Raw genomic sequence first — 18,901 nt, forward strand, 5'->3', positions numbered from 1 at the left:
CCCACATATCTGTCACATCTCCGCCTCAAGCCTACAATTCCCAGAAGTCCCTGGGAGCGCACGTGGGTAGGAGTGGCCACTCAATGTCGCCCGCACCTGCCGCGGTCTGTTCATTGACTGCTCTCAGTGACTCCTTTGTGAAGTGCTGTTTAGTTCTAAGCGCTAAAGCCGTTGTTTCACCTTGTCGTTGTTGCTCTGATTACTCTTCTGTGTCGGCCCCTTGTTTCACCTCTTTGATCGGACGTGTGTATTACCCTTGGACGGTTTCTGGTTCTCACGTTGTTAAATTGTTTATCCGTGTCCTGCCCCCAGCTGCCATTCTCCCCTCAATAACACAGACCACGTGACAATACTGTGCTTTGTGTTATTGCTATATTTCTATCGGTGACTCTGACGTGTCTGTAGTAATGAGTTTTATTTGTATTTTATGTGTTATTAATCATTTAAGCACATTTTGAATGTGTTCTCAGAGAAACATACTTCAGTCGTAGGAGAGGGGTGAAAGTCACATGACTGTTTTACTCAGTTTACTTTCAGTGTAAATTAATACACACTAAGCACAGATTCGTTTTACAAGGAAAGACTTCTGGAGTCGGATATTGGTTGTTGTTTGTTTGTGTGTTTACTCCAAGCTCTGGAACTGGGTACTTGATGGTTCTTGCTGCTGTTTTTTGTGTTGTTGATATATATGTATATTATTATAACTATGAGCCATACTGATATTTGAAGTTTGAGTCAAGTCTCCACACATCTGAACTTTATGACGTCCTGTGGAGTGGTGGTCTGTCTTGAGGAGCGGTCTGCACCAGCTGTTCCCAGGTCATAAAACCCCTGGCTTGACTGTGTCCAGTTGGTTTTACCATGAGATGCAGTTCAGCACCGAGGACAGCGTCAGTGATGCTCAGCTTAGAGCTCAGCTACAGGAAGTTCAGCTTGTTTAATAGAAGCTCTCATCCTGCACACCTTAGTGAGGTCCACGTGTGTGGAACATGGGCTGGCTGGGTGTAAGTTGGGTCTGTGCCGTGGGTGGGTGGGCTGCATGTATGGGTTAAATAGGAACATCAAGGTAACTCTATAAATATGAGGTCCACATGGGCACACACTGGGTTTGATTTCTTTTATAGGGATGCTGTGTTTTTACATAAAGGCTGTAGGTTCAACACGTCCTGGTCCCATCACTGACCCTAGAGGGACTCCATATGTGGGTCCAGTGTTTAACGCATTGGTGAAACTTGCTGGTTTCCAGGAGAGCTGCTCATTTGTGTCCCACACGGCTGTGTTGACTGGGTTTGTACTGGTTTCGGATTATTTAGGGTTTTCCATCTTCTATCAAGGCTCTACTGCACGTTTCTGGCGTTCAGCCCCGAGCTGAGATGTGGTTTTATTAATCCAGACTTTATTTAAGAGCAAGGCATCTATGTTCTATTCACATTTGTCTCTGAAAACCTTAAATGCCTTGAGTTACTTGTCTCATTAAAGGACAGGGCTGTAATTCTCTTTCTGAACACATGATGTCGCTGCAGACCGCGAGTTTGAGGAGGTCAGTCCCTGTTTCCCGAGCACCACCCTCCGCTGTTTTTTTCAGGAAGAGAAAAAAGCAAAACACAAGCCTTCTGCGGAGGAAGCACGAGGCTCTGGGATTATTCGGAGTTGTCCTCGTTCGTTCAGAAGGATCCGCATCAAAATACGGTTCTGTTTTCCATTCTCCTGAGCGCAGCGGGTGAACATGGGGTGTTTGGGATGTTCCAGCGTCTGGATGTTCATCCTCTTCTCCCCGTGGACGGCGTCGTCAGGACAAATAGCGTACTCCGTCTCCGAGGAGGTGAATAAGGGGACTGTGGTTGGGAACATCGCCAAGGATCTGAGCGTTAACGCCCACGACTTGGAGTCCAGACAGTTCCAGATCGTGTCTGGGTCCAATAAGAAGTATTTTGAGGTGAATATGAAGACAGGGGCTCTGTTTGTGAACGAGAGGATCGATCGGGAGGAGATCTGCGCTGCTGAAGACCAGTGTGCTCTGAATTTAGAAGCTCTCGCCCAGAGCCCACACCAGCTTTTCAGGATTGAGATCAAAATCGTGGACGTAAATGATAATGCGCCTCATTTTCCAGTGGACACGTTCAAACTGAGTATATTTGAGCATGCTAGTGTTGGAGAGAGGTTTCCCCTCCCTGTGGCTGAGGATAATGACATAGGCAGCAATGCACTGAAAGACTACAGGCTGAGCCAGAACGAGCACTTCTCTACAGACGTCCAGAGAGAAGGGGACAGTGTCTACGCAGAGCTCCTGCTGCAGAAGCCTTTAGACAGAGAAAAGCAGGCGCTCCTCCGCCTGGTGCTCACTGCTGTGGATGGTGGGAAGCCTCCCAAGTCAGGCACGTTGAATATAATCATAGATGTGATGGATGTCAACGACAACAGCCCCGTTTTCAGCCTTCCCCTTTACAAAGTGAGAGTGAAGGAGAACGTATCGCCAGGAACGAGGATCATCTCCGTGTCCGCCACGGATCTGGACCAAGGGGTCAACAGCCAGGTGGTTTATTCCTTTTTAGGACACGGGAAGTCAAGGAAGAAAGACCTGTTCACCATAGTCCCAGACACCGGGGACATCCTGGTCAACGGGCCGATCGACTACGAGGACAACCAGGCCGTGGAGCTCAGAGTTCAAGCCAGAGACAAAGGCAGCCCTCCTCAGAGCGCACACTGTAAAGTTTTAGTGGAGGTTTTAGATGAAAATGACAACGCCCCGGAGATCGTAACGACCCCCCTGATGGAGAGCATGAAGGAGGACACCAAACCCGGCACCGCTGTGGCTTTAGTGACCGTCTCTGACCGAGACGGAGGCAGGAACGGCGTGGTCCACGTCTCAGTGAAGGGCTCCTTCCCGTTCAAACTGGAGCCGTCCTATAAAAACCACTTCTCCCTGGTGGTGGACGGGCCTTTAGACAGAGAGAGGGTCTCTCAGTATAACATCCCACTGCAGGCTGTAGATGAAGGAGCTCCTCCTCTCTCCAACAGCTCTGTGATAACTGTGCGTGTCTCTGATGTTAATGATAACGCTCCTCGGTTCCCAGCAGCCATCATTGAGGCTTCTATTCGAGAGAATAACCAGGCGGGGGCTCTGGTGACCAAAGTGCAGGCGGATGATCCAGATGTCGGTGTGAACGCTGAACTCTCGTACTCGCTTTTAGAGAACGGCAACGGCGACGTTCCCTTATCGGCGATGTTCCACATCAATCCAGTCAGCGGTGAAATAGTGGCCATGCAGTCCTTCAACTACGAGACCATCAAGCGCCTCCGGTTCCAGGTGCAGGCCACGGACAGCGGCTCTCCTCCTCTGAGCAGCAACGTGAGCGTGAGCGTGTTCGTCCTGGACGAGAACGACAACAGTCCCGTTCTTCTAGCTCCTTACTCTGAAGCCGGCTCAGTGAGCACCGAGAGCGTCCCCTACTCTGCTGAGGCGGGCTACTTTGTGGCTAAAGTGCGAGCGGTGGACGCGGACTGTGGCTACAACGCGCTGCTGTCTTATCACCTCACTGAAGCTAAGGGCACTAACCTGTTCCGCATCGGGAGCAGCTCCGGAGAGATCAGGACTAAGAGACGCATGAGCGACAACGACCTGAAGAGCCACGCGCTCGTGGTGACGGTGAGCGACCACGGAGAGCCCTCCCTCTCGGCCACGGCCAGCGTGGAGGTGGTGGTGGTGGAGAGCGTGGAGCGCGTGCAGCCTTCCCTAAGACAGGTGCCGCTGAAGGAGGAGGCTTTCTCTGATCTGAACCTGTATCTGCTCATCGCTATCGTCTCGGTGTCGGGGCTCTTCCTGCTGAGCCTCGTGGCTTTAGCGGCGGCCAGATGCTGCGGCTCCGGGGGCGCTTTGGGCTCCTGCGGCGCTCCGGTGGTCACCGCGCACCCTGACGGGAGCTGGTCTTACTCCAAAGCCACTCAGCAGTACGACGTGTGCTTCAGCTCGGACACGCTGAAGAGTGACGTGGTGGTCTTCCCCTCGCCGTTCCCTCCGCCTGCAGACGCAGAGCTCATCAGCATCAACGGAGGAGACACCTTCACACGGGGACACACCCTCACCAGCGCCGGGAAGGTAAGGGGGAGGTGGTTATGAATGGCGTTACACTTTGCTGTGAGTGGCGTACAGATGATGTACAGAAGTCTAAACTGTTTTCTGAGTTTCTGGTGATTGAGGTTAGATTTGAAGGGAAGGTGAATCCAGATGATGTTACAGACTCTAGGTGAAGATTTATTTTTATCATAGATTTGGTGAAAAGGGTTTTTAAAGCTTATTTACGCTGTTTTTCTTGTTGCTTTTCCCTCTCTGTCAGTGTTATATTTTGTTTAAATTAATCCCAGATCCTAAGTCTCTACAGGGAACAGGGGGGTGTTAGCAGCAGTGTGTGCATTTCTCACTGTTGGTGAACCTCTGTATCACACACTTTACACACGACACTGTGATGTTCATCACATCTTCAATCATTTCTGTGGTGTGTATGGATTTGTGTGATATTGTGTTTTGCTCTTTCACTGCCGGTCAGTTCACCTGAGCTTTCGACCAGCTTTGTTCTCCTCCTGATTCAGCCTCTGTTAATACGGAGGAGCTCAGCTCCTGGTTTCACTCCTCCTGCCGAACCATACTGGACTCAGTGGCTCCACTAAGAACTAAACAGCCCAAAGTTAAACCTGAGCCCTGGTTCAATGACCGAGCGCGTGCAGCAAAGCAGAAGTGTCGCAGAGCTGAACGCCGATGGAAAAAGGATAAGCTGCAGGTTTCATTTCAAATGTTAAAAGACTGCTGGCGTTCTTACCAGAGCACCATCAAAGAGGCTAAGAGAGAACACTTGTCAAATATTATTATGGCAAATTGTCATAAGCCACGTGTGTTATTTAAAACCATTGACTCTGTTCTTAAGGCCCCTCAGCCTGTCTGTTTGGAAGCATCTCCTGACATCTGTAATGACTTTCTGCACTTTTTTATTGATAAGATTGTTACTGCACAAGCTCTTATCACAGCTCCTGCTGTTGACCCCTCTGACTCCGCCCCTTGCATGGCTGTGTTTGACAGGTTTGAGCCGGTGACTCTGTCGCACTTGGAGGATGTGGTGGGCCATTTAAAGCCCTCAGGTTCTCCTTGTGATGTTTTGCCTCCTCACTTTAGTATAGGGCAGCAGGTTCTGACCATTATTAACAGCAGTCTGTCTTCCGGTGTTGTTCCTGTGAGTTTTAAACATGCTGTAGTACAACCCCTGCCCATTTCCAAGCTGCCTTTTATTTCAAAGATCTTGGAGAACGTTGTTTATGCTCAACTGAGATTATTTTTGGATGAGCATAATATCCTGGAGGTTTTTCAGTCTGGTTTTAAAACCTTGCATAGTACAGAGTCAGCGTTGCTCAGGGTTTTCAATGACATTCTCCTGGCCAATGATTCTGGGGACCATGCAATTCTTGTCCTGCTGGATCTAACTGCGGCTTTTGACACAGTGGATCACAACATTTTAGTTTCCCGCTTGCAGCATCTAGTCGGCATTTGTGGTAGTGCTTTGGACTGGTTTAGGTCCTATCTGACGGACAGAACTTTGTGTGTTAGTTTTGCTGGCTCAGAATCCTCCTCAGCTCCCCTATCATATGGAGTTCCACAGGGCTCAATCTTAGGACCCCTCCTTTTCTCACTTTATCTGTTCCCACTGGGCTCTATCTTGAGAAAACATGGCATTGCATTCCACTGTTACGCTGACAACAGCCAGATATATGTCCCTTTGAAGAAGAAAGATGCTTTCTCGATTAAACCACTGTTGTTATGTCTCAATGACATTAAAGACTGGGTGGCTTTAAATTTTTTACATTTTAATCAAAACAGAAGTTATGGTGTTTGGTCCCAGTGGTCCCTGTGAAGCCCCTCCAGTTGATTTGGGCCCCTTGACTTTGTATGTGAAGCCAACTATCTTAAATTTGGGTTTTAAGATGGACAGTGATTTTAAATTGGACCGCCAAATAGGCACAGTAGTCAGGTCCAGCTTTTTCCACCTGAGGCAGCTGGCAAAGGTGAAGCCAATTCTCACACATGAGCATTTTCAAACAGTAATCCATGCCTTCATCACATCCTGGCTGGATTACTGCGATGCACTCTATTGTGGAGTCAGCCAGTCCTCCCTCAGACGTCTCAAATTGGTACAAAATGCTGCTGCCCGACTTTTAACGGGTTCGTGTAAGAGGGAACATATCACTCCCGTTCTGGCCTCTCTCCACTGGTTGCCTGTGCATTTAAGAGTACATTTTAAGATTCTCTTTTTTGTTTTTAAATCTTTAAATGGACTCTCCCCACCTTCCCTCACTGAGCTGCTACATCCCCACGTCTCTGCTCGGTGCCTCGGGTCAGATCAGCTGCTCCTGGAGGTGCCGAGGTCGAAACGTAAGCTCAGAGGAGATAGAGCCTTTTCAATTGCTGCGAAAACTGTGGAATAGCCTCCCATTACAGATTAGGCTTCTTCACTTTCGATTTTTAAAACTTACCTTAAAACTCATTTTTATTCCTTGGCTTTCAACCCAGCATTAGACCTTTGTTTTGTTTTATTTGTTTAGTTTTTATTTATGTTATTTATTCTTCCTTATTGGTAATTTTATTTTATTTTGTTTTGTTTTGTTTTGTTTTATAAACATCTTTTGTACAGCACTTTGTTTCAGCTGTTGGTGTTTTTTAAAGTGCTCTATAAATAAAGTTGAGTTGAGTTGACTTCAGATACTGTGACATGGTTAAACGCCCAGTCCCTGTCCACAACACACTCTTCTTCACATTGCTGTTTGTTCTGTGGTGTTTCTCACACTCGTGGGTCTCTTTTCACTTGTCATTGATTCTGTGTAAAGTTTTATTTCTGTTTTTCTGCTCTTCCTCAAAGGAGCAGTGGAGGGTGGGGGGGGTGTTTGTTTAGTAACAGAATGAGCTGCAGAAGCGTCACGTGCTGGAGTCTGGAGAAGTGTGAGGGACTTTGCTGTGGTCTGTCAGAGAGAGTGTAATTAAAGGTGTGTCGTTAAAGGAGGTTGAGGCCAGGGTTTGGATGCAACACAAATCCCATTCGGTTCAGTTTTATTTATGGAGTGTTTTCCAGGTCAGAGACACGAGCAGGACTTCCTCCCTCAGCGTGAGCACCACACTCCTCTGATACATTCTGGAGCACAACAATAAACAAACAGGAGGAGTGTGTGAACAAAGAGAAAGTGTATAAAGTAAGAGCAGTGTGTGATTAAAGAACAGAATGAAAGCAGAAATGTGGAGGTACAGTGAAGTGTGGAGCAGTCTCTCGGTCTCAGGGCTCAGTCGCGAAGGCTGTGAAGGTGAGACACTCTGGAACATGCAGATTGCTCTGTGGGGGGGGGAACAGGAGCCTCCAAATCTAGAGGTTTTTCTATACACAGAGATATCCATTGTGTGACTTTACACAACTTCTGTCCTGCCGCTCATGAGGATTGCTCTGTACTGCTGCCCGTGAGGCCGCTCTGTTCTGCCGCTCATGAGGCCGCTCTGTCCTGCTGCTCGTGAGGCCGCTCTGTCCTGCTGCTCGTGAGGCCACTCTGTCCTGCCGCTCGTGAGGCCGCTCTGTCCTGTTGCTCGTGAGGCCGCTCTGTCCTGCTGCTCGTGAGGCCACTCTGTCCTGCCGCTCGTGAGGCCGCTCTGTCCTGTTGCTCGTGAGGCCGCTCTGTCCTGCTGCTCGTGAGGCCGCTCTGTCCTGGGATGTGGGAGGAAACAGAAGGATGCAACTTCACATAACTTTGATCAGTTCAGTTTTATGACGATTTAAGGCTAAATATGAAAACTGAAAACTGGGTGTTAAACCCTTCATTATTTTTCCTGAAATCCAAGTTGTGAGCGGCAGAAGTGAAAGCATTAAAAAATTAGAGAAAAAACAATAAAATCCTATTTCTTTTTAACTATAAGCTTCCAAATGAAAACAAAAGGAAATGATTCAGATTCACACCCAATTTCCTTTTCTCAATTTTAGCCTCAAACAGTAAAACAATATCTGAACTCAAACCTTCCACAGTGAAGTACAGCACCAGACCTTTTCATTTCCATGTGGTGTATTGGAAGTGTGCCGTGTTCATGAGTGTATTTACCTGTTCTACTTGCTCTGGTCGTGGTTGAAGGTGTTTGGTCAGTGAACACTGAGCCTGATTCACTCAGTTCTGACGCGGGCTTGATTTCAGCACCACGGCCAGAGATCACCACACACTCCCTGTACATAGCTCCTCTGTTTCAGAGCACGTCCTCCTTCAACTTCATTACTACGATCATACAACACCCCTGCACTTAAGGTGCACTTAATGTCACTTAGAAGTGGTGTAGTACTGCTGAGCTATCGCGAGAGGTCGCTGTAGACCACGAGATTGAAGGCTGCAGCTTTATATGAATACAAGGCTCCTCCTTTAGAGAATGTAACAGGAAACCATAGGGAGAGAGAGAGAGAGAGAGAGAGAGAGAGAGAGAGAGAGCTCTGCGGATGTGTCTGATCTGAAGGGGAATATATTTTAACAGACATTGGTCAGACATGGATTCCTCTGGACATTTCTACCGTTTCCGCGTCTGGACGCTTTTCTTTGCGTGTTTCTGCGCGAGGTCACGCGCTCAGCTCGTGTACTCGGTCCCGGAGGAGGTGGAGAAAGGAACCGTGGTGGGAAACATCGCCAAAGACCTGAAGATCAGCGCGCACGAGCTGGAGTCTCGCGGGTTTCAGATCGTGTCCGGTTCTAATAAGAAGTACCTGGACGTGAACGCGAGGACCGGGGCTCTGCTCGTGAGCGAGCGCCTCGACCGCGAGGGGTTGTGCGGGCGCGCTCCGAAGTGCGTGTTGAACGTGGAGGCCCTCGCGCAGAACCCGCACGCCCTGTATCGCATTGAGGTGAACGTGCTGGACGTGAACGACAACGCGCCGCGGTTTCTGGACAGTTCCGTCACTCTGAACATCACCGAGGACGCGAGTCCCGGGGAGAGGTTCCACCTTCCGGTGGCGGAGGACTCTGATACCGGGGGTAATTCAGTGAAGGACTACAGACTCAGTCCTAATGAATACTTGTCTATTGATGTGCAGAGTGGAGAACCCACTGCTTCCGTAGAGCTGGTTCTTCAGAAGGCTTTAGACAGAGAAAGACAGTCTGTTATTAAAGTAGTTCTGACTGCTCTTGACGGAGGGAAGCCTCAGAAGACAGGGACACTACATATTAATGTCAACGTCATAGACGTCAATGATAATAAACCTGTTTTCAACAAGCCTCTGTACAAAGTCCAGATCAGAGAAAATATGGCAGTGGGGGCTAAGGTCCTGACTCTAACTGCCACAGATTTAGATGAAGGCACCAACAGTGAAGTTGAGTACTCTTTTTTCGGACGAGCCAATGCCAAAACTGATGGTTTATTTACTCTCATTCCTGAAACTGGAGACATACTCATCAAAGGTGCGGTGGACTATGAAGTAACACCTGCCGTGGAGCTGAGAGTTCAAGCAACGGACAAAGGCAGCCCTCCTCGGAGCACCCAATGCAAAGTTTTAGTGGAGGTTTTAGATGAAAATGACAACGCCCCGGAGATCGTAACGACCCCCCTGATGGAGAGCATGAAGGAGGACACCAAACCCGGCACCGCTGTGGCTTTAGTGACCGTCTCTGACCGAGACGGAGGCAGGAACGGCGTGGTCCACGTCTCAGTGAAGGGCTCCTTCCCGTTCAAACTGGAGCCGTCCTATAAAAACCACTTCTCCCTGGTGGTGGACGGGCCTTTAGACAGAGAGAGGGTCTCTCAGTATAACATCCCACTGCAGGCTGTAGATGAAGGAGCTCCTCCTCTCTCCAACAGCTCTGTGATAACTGTGCGTGTCTCTGATGTTAATGATAACGCTCCTCGGTTCCCAGCAGCCATCATTGAGGCTTCTATTCGAGAGAATAACCAGGCGGGGGCTCTGGTGACCAAAGTGCAGGCGGATGATCCAGATGTCGGTGTGAACGCTGAACTCTCGTACTCGCTTTTAGAGAACGGCAACGGCGACGTTCCCTTATCGGCGATGTTCCACATCAATCCAGTCAGCGGTGACATAGTGGCCATGCAGTCCTTCAACTACGAGACCATCAAGCGCCTCCGGTTCCAGGTGCAGGCCACGGACAGCGGCTCTCCTCCTCTGAGCAGCAACGTGAGCGTGAGCGTGTTCGTCCTGGACGAGAACGACAACAGTCCCGTTCTTCTAGCTCCTTACTCTGAAGCCGGCTCAGTGAGCACCGAGAGCGTCCCCTACTCTGCTGAGGCGGGCTACTTTGTGGCTAAAGTGCGAGCGGTGGACGCGGACTGTGGCTACAACGCGCTGCTGTCTTATCACCTCACTGAAGCTAAGGGCACTAACCTGTTCCGCATCGGGAGCAGCTCTGGAGAGATCAGGACTAAGAGACGCATGAGCGACAACGACTTGAAGAGCCACGCGCTCGTGGTGACGGTGAGCGACCACGGAGAGCCCTCCCTCTCGGCCACGGCCAGCGTGGAGGTGGTGGTGGTGGAGAGCGTGGAGCGCGTGCAGCCTTCCCTAAGACAGGTGCCGCTGAAGGAGGAGGCTTTCTCTGATCTGAACCTGTATCTGCTCATCGCTATCGTCTCGGTGTCGGGGCTCTTCCTGCTGAGCCTCGCGGCTTTAGCGGCGGCCAGATGCTGCGGCTCCGGGGGCGCTTTGGGCTCCTGCGGCGCTCCGGTGGTCACCGCGCACCCTGACGGGAGCTGGTCTTACTCCAAAGCCACTCAGCAGTACGACGTGTGCTTCAGCTCGGACACGCTGAAGAGTGACGTGGTGGTCTTCCCCTCGCCGTTCCCTCCGCCTGCAGACGCAGAGCTCATCAGCATCAACGGAGGAGACACCTTCACACGGGGACACACCCTCACCAGCGCCGGGAAGGTAAGGCTGATCTAATCTGTGTGGAAGGGGTTGGGAGCGAAGGCTGGATCTCAGACTCCTCACTCTGTATCGAATGTCCTGATGATGCACTTGTGAAAGAGTGGGTTTTAAACGGCCTGAGAACTTGACGTGGGCCACATTCTAAAATCATTCATTCATCCACACGCCACAAAACTGTGCTGTGGCTGAGTGTGCTGTGTGTGACAAAGTTTACAGGTTAAAGCCGGACAAAGGTGGCTTCTGGCAACATGTGGCCATCAGCTGGTGTTTATGTGGCCCTTATGTGGCAAGGGGGAGCTGTCTGAAGAGAGTGACCCCTCCCAGTATCAGGAGGGCAGTTAAATAGGGCACCATTGGGGTCAGAACTCAATTCACTGAACAGTATTCCGTATATAAACCGTTTATATATCCACTGAACGACCAGATCAGGAACATCTACTGTACCAACTCCACTCACCACACAGCAGCACTTTGTAGATCTACATTTACAGACTGTAGCCCATCTGTTGCTCTGCATACTTTGTTACCCTCCTTTCCCCCTGTTCCTCAGCGCTCAGGACCCCCACAGAGCAGGTGTGATGTGGTGGTGGATCATTCTCAGCGCTGCAGTGACACTGACGTGGTGGTGGTGTGTTAGTGTGTGTTGTGCTGGTGTAGAGTGGATCAGACACAGCAGTGCTGCTGGAGTTTTTAAACCCTGTGTCCACTCTCTGTCCACTCTGTGAGACACTCCTCCCTCGTTGGTCCACCTTGTAGATGTAGAGTCAGAGACAGTAGCTCATCTGTCGCTGCACAGTGTGTGTCGCTCGTCCTCTAGTCCTTCATCAGTGACACAGGACGCTGTCGGCTGGATGTTTTTGGTCGGTGGACTGCAGCAGTGACACTGAGAGTGAACATCTTGTTAGTGTGGGGCTTGTATACAATTCGGTACGTAATATTAGAATGAATATATAAAAACATAAATACAGCAAGTAGATGCACAGTACACATGTTGTGTGTGTGTGTGTGTGTGTGTGTGTGAATGTGTTGATTTAACCTCTCCTGGTGACAGTCCAGTGTTGTTTGAGGTGATCGTCCTGTGCCTAGTGTCAGAGGATAATAAACACTTCACTGTGTTAAATGAAGGGTGCTGTAGATTTAACAAATCCATACGATCAGGAGAAACATCTGGAAACACACTGTTCTTCACTCGTTCACAGCACAGCGTCCACTTTTTAGAAAAAAACGTCCTTTAACTTTTACTGTCTTTGTGTTTATTGTAATTGTGTCTAAAAATGTTTATACAATCACCACGATTATTGATGATACATATTTATACATACTTTTTTAAATAATAAAAAGTGTTGGTACGTGTGTGTGTGTGTGTGTATGTGTGTGTAAGAGTGTATATAATACTCAGCCATAACATTATGTCCACCTCCTTGAATCTACACTCACTGTCCACTCCCTCAGCTCCACTGACCTCCTACAATCACAGACTGTAGTCCCTCTATCGCTCTGTGGCCTTTAATTAAACAGTAGCAGTTACCTACAGCTCCTCTGTCTCTTTAAATGTGAGGAAGCCATTTTTTTTACATTAATATTCATATGAGGACAGATATAAAGGGAGTTACTTGGAGTTTTTGAGACTTTGCTTAGGCTCCTTCTGCTTTGGGGCTAATTTCAGCAACAGACTTTGGACAGAGACACTTCTCACACTTCTGTCACAGTGAAGAAAGAAAGAAAATAAAGAAAGAAAGAAAGAAAGAAAATAAATAAAGAAAAGAAACAATGAAAATAAATAAAGAAAAAAATGTAGAAAATAAATAAAGAAAAGAAAGAATGAATGAAAAGAAAGAAAGAAAAAGAAAATAAGAAAGAAAGAAAGAAAGAATGAAAATAAAGAAAGAAAGAAGGAAAGAAAAAAAAAGAAAATAAAAAGAGAAAGAAAGAAAGAAAAAATGAAAATTAAAGAAAGAAAGAAAGAACATAAATAAAGAAAAGAAAGAAAGAAAAAAATGAAAATTAAAGAAAGAAAGAAAGAAAGAAAGAAAGAAAGAAAAAAATGAAAATTAAAGAAAGAAAGAAAGAAAATAAATTAAGAAAGAAAGAAGGAAAGAACATAAATAAAGAAAGAAAAGAAAGAAAGAAAATAAAGAAAGAACGTTGATAATATATCAGTGATTTATTTATCGTTCTCCATTTAAAACTGTAAAGTGTCCAATAAATCCGCAGTTGCCAGGCCGTGTTTGAACACAACATGTCGCTGTTGACCGTGACTTTAAAGCGCTGATCTCATTATGAATACTCCGCCCTACAGCAGCGCACTCCCCGGCTCTCAGACTCCTCTCAGTCCGCGGGGTGTTGTTTCTTCCTTCCTCCTCGGTCCGTGGACGTGTTACACTCCTGTTTTTCTCCGGACATTCTTTAAACCCGGAGATATGGTGTCTTTACGGGGCACTGGAGCTTGTGTCTGGATTCTGGCGCTTGTTCTGCTTGGTCTGGGGGCTTTGTGTCGAGGCCAGGTCTCGTACTCGATCCCAGAGGAGGCGAGGAAGGGCAGCGTGGTGGGAAACATAGCGAAGGATCTCGGGCTCGCTGCGCACGAACTGGACTCGCGCCGGTTTCAGTTCGTGCCCGGACCCAACGCGAAGTATTTCGAGGTCAGTGCGAAGACGGGGATGCTGCTGGTGGGAGAGAGGGTGGACAGGGAGGAGCTGTGCGAGAGCAAAGGCAAATGCGTCCTGAACGTGGAGGTGATGCTGCACAGTCCGCACAAACTCTACCGCGTGGAGGTCAACGTGCTGGACGTTAACGACAACTCTCCGGTTTTTCCGCGGCAGTCGATGGTATTGGATGTTTTTGAGAACGTGCACGTGGGGGATCGCTTTGCAGTGACCACAGCGCGTGACGTAGACGTGGGAAACAACGCCGTGAAGACGTACAAAATGAACCCTAACGAGTACTTCACGCTGGACGCGCAGAACGCTGGCTCTCCGGAGCTGGTGCTCCAGAAAGCTCTGGACCGAGAGAGAGAGGCGGTGATTAAGCTGGTGGTCACGGCTCTGGACGGTGGTTCTCCTGCGAGATCTGGGACTTTGCAGGTGACAGTGAACGTGTTGGATGTTAACGATAACAGCCCTGTGTTTAGCCAGTCGCTGTATAAAGTTAAAGTGCTGGAGAATGCAGCGTCGGGGACTAAAATCCTCACGGTCTCTGCTCTGGATTCAGATGAAGGTGTGAACAGTGAGGTTCTATACTCCATCATCAGCGAGGAGGAGCATCCAGGTGTAGGCCTGTTCTCCATCAACCCCATCACTGGAGATATCAGCGTCACAGGCAGCGTGGACTATGAGCAGAGCCCCGCCGTCGAGCTGAGAATACAAGCCCAGGATAAAGGAACGCCTCCAAGAAGATCTAGATGTAAAGTCTTGGTGGAGGTCACCGATGTGAACGATAACGCCCCAGAGATTTCGGTCACTCTCTTAATGAGCTCCGTGAGCGAGGACATCAAACCAGGAGCGGACGTAGCCCTGATCACCGTGTCCGATAAAGACGACGGCAAAAACGGGAAAGTCTCCTTTAGGATCTCCGGACACAGTCCGTTCCAACTTCAGCCGTCTTATAAAAACTCCTACTCTCTCGTGGTCAGTGAAAAACTGGACAGAGAACAGCTCTCTCAGCATCACGTCATGGTCGTCGCCAACGACGAGGGCTCTCCCAGTCTCAGCAGCACCGGGGTTATAACGGTCCACGTTTCTGACGTCAACGACAACCCTCCTCTGTTCCCAGCCGCGGTGATAAACATCGACGTGAAAGAGAACAGTCCGGCCGGAGAGAGGCTGACCACACTGACCGCCACTGACCTCGATACGGGCGAAAACGCCCACGTTTCCTACTCCCTCCTCGATCTGGAGGGCAGCAGCACCCCTGTATCCACTTTAATGAACATCAACTCCCTCACGGGTGAAGTGTACACTTTACAGTCCTTCAACTACGAGACCATCAAGCGCCTCCGGTTCCAGGTGCAGGCCACGGACAGCGGCTCTCCTCCTCTGAGCAGCAACGTGAGCGTGAGCGTGTTCGTCCTGGACGAGAACGACAACAGTCCCGTTCTTCTAGCTCCTTACTCTGAAGCCAGCTCAGTGAGCACCGAGAGCGTCCCCTACTCTGCTGAGGCGGGCTACTTTGTGGCTAAAGTGCGAGCGGTGGACGCGGACTGTGGCTACAACGCGCTGCTGTCTTATCACCTCACTGAAGCTAAGGGCACTAACCTGTTCCGCATCGGGAGCAATTCCGGAGAGATCAGGACTAAGAGACGCATGAGCGACAACGACCTGAAGAGCCACGCGCTCGTGGTGACGGTGAGCGACCACGGAGAGCCCTCCCTCTCGGCCACGGCCAGCGTGGAGGTGGTGGTGGTGGAGAGCGTGGAGCGCGTGCAGCCTTCCCTAAGACAGGTGCCGCTGAAGGAGGAGGCTTTCTCTGATCTGAACCTGTATCTGCTCATCGCTATCGTCTCGGTGTCGGGGCTCTTCCTGCTGAGCCTCGCGGCTTTAGCGGCGGCCAGATGCTGCGGCTCCGGGGGCGCTTTGGGCTCCTGCGGCGCTCCGGTGGTCACCGCGCACCCTGATGGGAGCTGGTCTTACTCCAAAGCCACTCAGCAGTACGACGTGTGCTTCAGCTCGGACACGCTGAAGAGTGACGTGGTGGTCTTCCCCTCGCCGTTCCCTCCGCCTGCAGACGCAGAGCTCATCAGCATCAACGGAGGAGACACCTTCACACGGGGACACACCCTCACCAGCGCCGGGAAGGTAAGGGCTGTGCTTGTCCGAGTTTGACATCAGTGAAATGGTGTGAAGTTCCAAGTTGTTGGACATTGTGTTTTGGTGCTGTCATCAGGTCCCTTAGTGTGTGTTGTGCTGGTGTAGAGTGGATCAGACACAGCAGTGCTGCTGGAGTTTTTAAACCCTGTGTCCACTCTGTGAGACACTCCTTTCTCGTTTGTCCGTCTTGTAGATGTAAAGTCTGAAAAAAATAACTAATCCAGTGTGAATGACCCACCACCCAAAACATACCTGATCTTTGGGGGTCGTGTGGGGGTCCTGACCCTTGAAGATCAGGGTCAAACAAGGTATGAAGAGCAATATACAAACTACAGTCTATAATCGTCCATCATCTTAATCCTGAGCTTTTTTAGATCAATGTCAAAGAGAACATTTAGTGCTGGGTTTTATTTTAAATTCACTTCTATTTTATTGCACTTTTTTAGAAGGTTTCCAGCGTCCAGTGCTTTTTATTGTGTTGTTAGTGGCTTAAATGATGTGTAGAGGACGGATGTGGCCAGCTTTGTAGTCTCTGTTTTAAAAAGCTGCTTTGTGGTTGTAGACTGGATTTCAGAACCATGGACAGAGACCAGAGTCTTTTTTTTTTCTTCAGAAAAGTGCTTCTTTCAGTTTTATTACATGGGGACTTCAGTTTGAGAAGCTAAAGAGGTTTCTATGTTCATGATAAGAACAGTTTTTGTGGTGATTTCTCAATAAATGATAACATTAACTAGCAAATAATTTACTGTAAATCTACACTTAATGAATGGCTACTACTTCCACCATTCACACGGCACCACCCACAGCACCAACAGCACGCTAATCCTTAGATATACACCTTCACAGACATATTCCTCTACTTCACTCTGTAGATGCTGTAGCTGAAGCTCCACCCACAACACCATCTAACTGATTCACGGACCCCATCTCTTACATAAACCCCATCATACACACATGAACCTACTCCACTCTGTGTATACTGTAGCTACAGCACCACCCACAACAGCAGCCTTCAGTTCTGCTGGCTCCACCTCTTATATAAACACCATCAGAATGATATTAATCTACTACATCAGTACTACGGACTTTACTCTGCATTATTGTGCTTTTAAGCTTTAATGTGTACAGTGTGTTAAATGTTCTTACGTATGGTGTGGGCTAAAGGGGTGGAACTCGAAATATACGGTTTTTAGCTTAATCCTTCTGTACACAATCAGAAAAATAAGGTACACTGTTGTCACTGTACTATACAAACAGTGTAGTGTATCTTTAAACGTACAAACAGTGTAGTGTATCTTTAAAGGTACAAACAGTGTAGTGTATATTTAAACGTACAAACAGTGTAGTGTATCTTTAAACGTACAAACAGTGTAGTGTATCGTTAAACGTACAAACAGTGTAGTGTATCTTTAAACGTACAGACAGTGTAGTGTATCTTTAAACGTACAAACAGTGTAGTGTATCTTTAAAGCTACAAACAGTGTAGTGTATCTTTAAACGTACAAACAGTGTAGTGTATCTTTAAACGTACACACAGTGTAGTGTATCTTTAAACGTACAAACAGTGTAGTGTATCTTTAAACGTACAAACAGTGTAGTGTATCGTTAAACGTACAAACAGTGTAGTGTATCTTTAAACGTACAGACAGTGTAGTGTATCTTTAAACGTACAAACAGTGTAGTGTATCTTTAAAGCTACAAACAGTGTAGTGTATCTTTAAACGTACAAACAGTGTAGTGTATCGTTAAACGTACAAACAGTGTAGTGTGTCTTTAAAGATACAAACAGTGTAGTGTATATTTAAACGTACAGACAGTGTAGTGTATCTTTAAACGTACAAACAGTGTAGTGTATCTTTAAAGGTACAAACAGTGTAGTGTATATTTAAACGTACAAACAGTGTAGTGTATCTTTAAACGTACAAACAGTGTAGTGTATCGTTAAACGTACAAACAGTGTAGTGTATCTTTAAACGTACAAACAGTGTAGTGTATCTTTAAACGTACAAACAGTGTAGTGTATCTTTAAACGTACAAACAGTGTAGTGTATCGTTAAACGTACAAACAGTGTAGTGTATCTTTAAACGTACACACAGTGTAGTGTATCTTTAAACGTACAAAAAGTGTAGTGCATCTTTAAACGTACAAACAGTGTAGTGTATCGTTAAACGTACAAACAGTGTAGTGTATCTTTAAACGTACAAACAGTGTAGTGTATCGTTAAACGTACAAACAGTGTAGTGTATCTTTAAACGTACAAACAGTGTAGTGTAACTTTAAACATACAAACAGTGTAGTGTATCTTTAAAGATACAAACAGTGTAGTGTATCGTTAAACGTACAAACAGTGTAGTGTATCTTTAAACGTACAAACAGTGTAGTGTATCTTTAAACGTACAAACAGTGTAGTGCATCTTTAAACTTACAAACAGTGTAGTGCATCTTTAAACGTACAAACAGTGTAGTGTATCTTTAAACGTACAAACAGTGTAGTGTATCGTTAAACGTACAAACAGTGTAGTGTATCTTTAAACGTACAAACAGTGTAGTGTATCTTTAAAGGTACAAACAGTGTAGTGTATCTTTAAACGTACAAACAGTGCAGTGTGTCTTTAAAGGTACAAACCGTGTAGTGTGTCTTTAAAGGTACAAACCGTGTAGTGTGTCTTTAAAGGTACAAACAGTGTAGTGTGTCTTTAAAGGTACAAACAGTGTAGTGTGTCTTTAAAGGTACAAACAGTGTAGTGTGTCTTTAAAGGTACAAACAGTGTAGTGTGTCTTTAAAGATACAAACCGTGTAGTGTGTCTTTAAAGGTACAAACCGTGTAGTGTGTCTTTAAAGGTACAAACAGTGTAGTGTATCTTTAAAGGTACAAACAGTGTAGTGTATCTTTAATTGTACAAACAGTGTAGTGTACCTTTAAAGGTACAAACAGTGTAATACATCTTTAAATATACAAACAGTGTTGTGTGTCTTTAAAGGTACAAGCAGTGTAGTGTATCTTTAAAGGTACAAACATTGTGGTGTATCTTTAAACATACAGACAGTGTGGTGTATCTTTAAAGGTACAAATAGTGTAGTGTATCTTTAAAGGTACAAACAGTGTAGTGTATCTTTAAAGGTACAAACAGTGTAGTGTATCTTTAAATGTACAAACATTGTGGTGTAT

The 18,901-nt window shown here is 47.3% G+C and overlaps 2 protein-coding genes and 1 pseudogene across 3 annotated transcripts in view; all 3 read left to right on the plus strand.

The window, feature by feature from the left end:
• Nucleotides 1-1,726: 1,726 nt before the first annotated feature.
• Nucleotides 1,727-5,658, plus strand: LOC136674475 (protocadherin alpha-10 pseudogene; annotated as a pseudogene).
• Nucleotides 5,659-8,541: 2,883 nt separating this feature from the next.
• LOC136675062 (protocadherin alpha-3-like) lies at nucleotides 8,542-11,493 on the plus strand. Its single transcript, XM_066651463.1, has one exon. It carries the CDS (start codon nucleotides 8,547-8,549, stop codon nucleotides 10,938-10,940), a length of 2,394 nt encoding a protein of 797 aa, XP_066507560.1. The 5' UTR covers nucleotides 8,542-8,546; the 3' UTR covers nucleotides 10,941-11,493.
• Nucleotides 11,494-13,075: 1,582 nt separating this feature from the next.
• Nucleotides 13,076-18,901, plus strand: part of LOC136674274 (protocadherin alpha-C2-like) — a 61,220-nt gene continuing 55,394 nt past the window's right edge. For both annotated transcript variants that reach the window (XM_066650189.1, XM_066650191.1), the window contains exon 1: nucleotides 13,076-15,718. In XM_066650189.1, coding sequence (XP_066506286.1) covers nucleotides 13,205-15,718 — 2,514 coding nt within the window. In that variant the 5' untranslated portion in view covers nucleotides 13,076-13,204. The remainder of the gene's footprint in view (nucleotides 15,719-18,901) is intronic.

This window comes from Hoplias malabaricus, chromosome 18, assembly GCF_029633855.1.
Source record: "Hoplias malabaricus isolate fHopMal1 chromosome 18, fHopMal1.hap1, whole genome shotgun sequence".
NCBI lineage: Eukaryota > Metazoa > Chordata > Actinopteri > Characiformes > Erythrinidae > Hoplias > Hoplias malabaricus.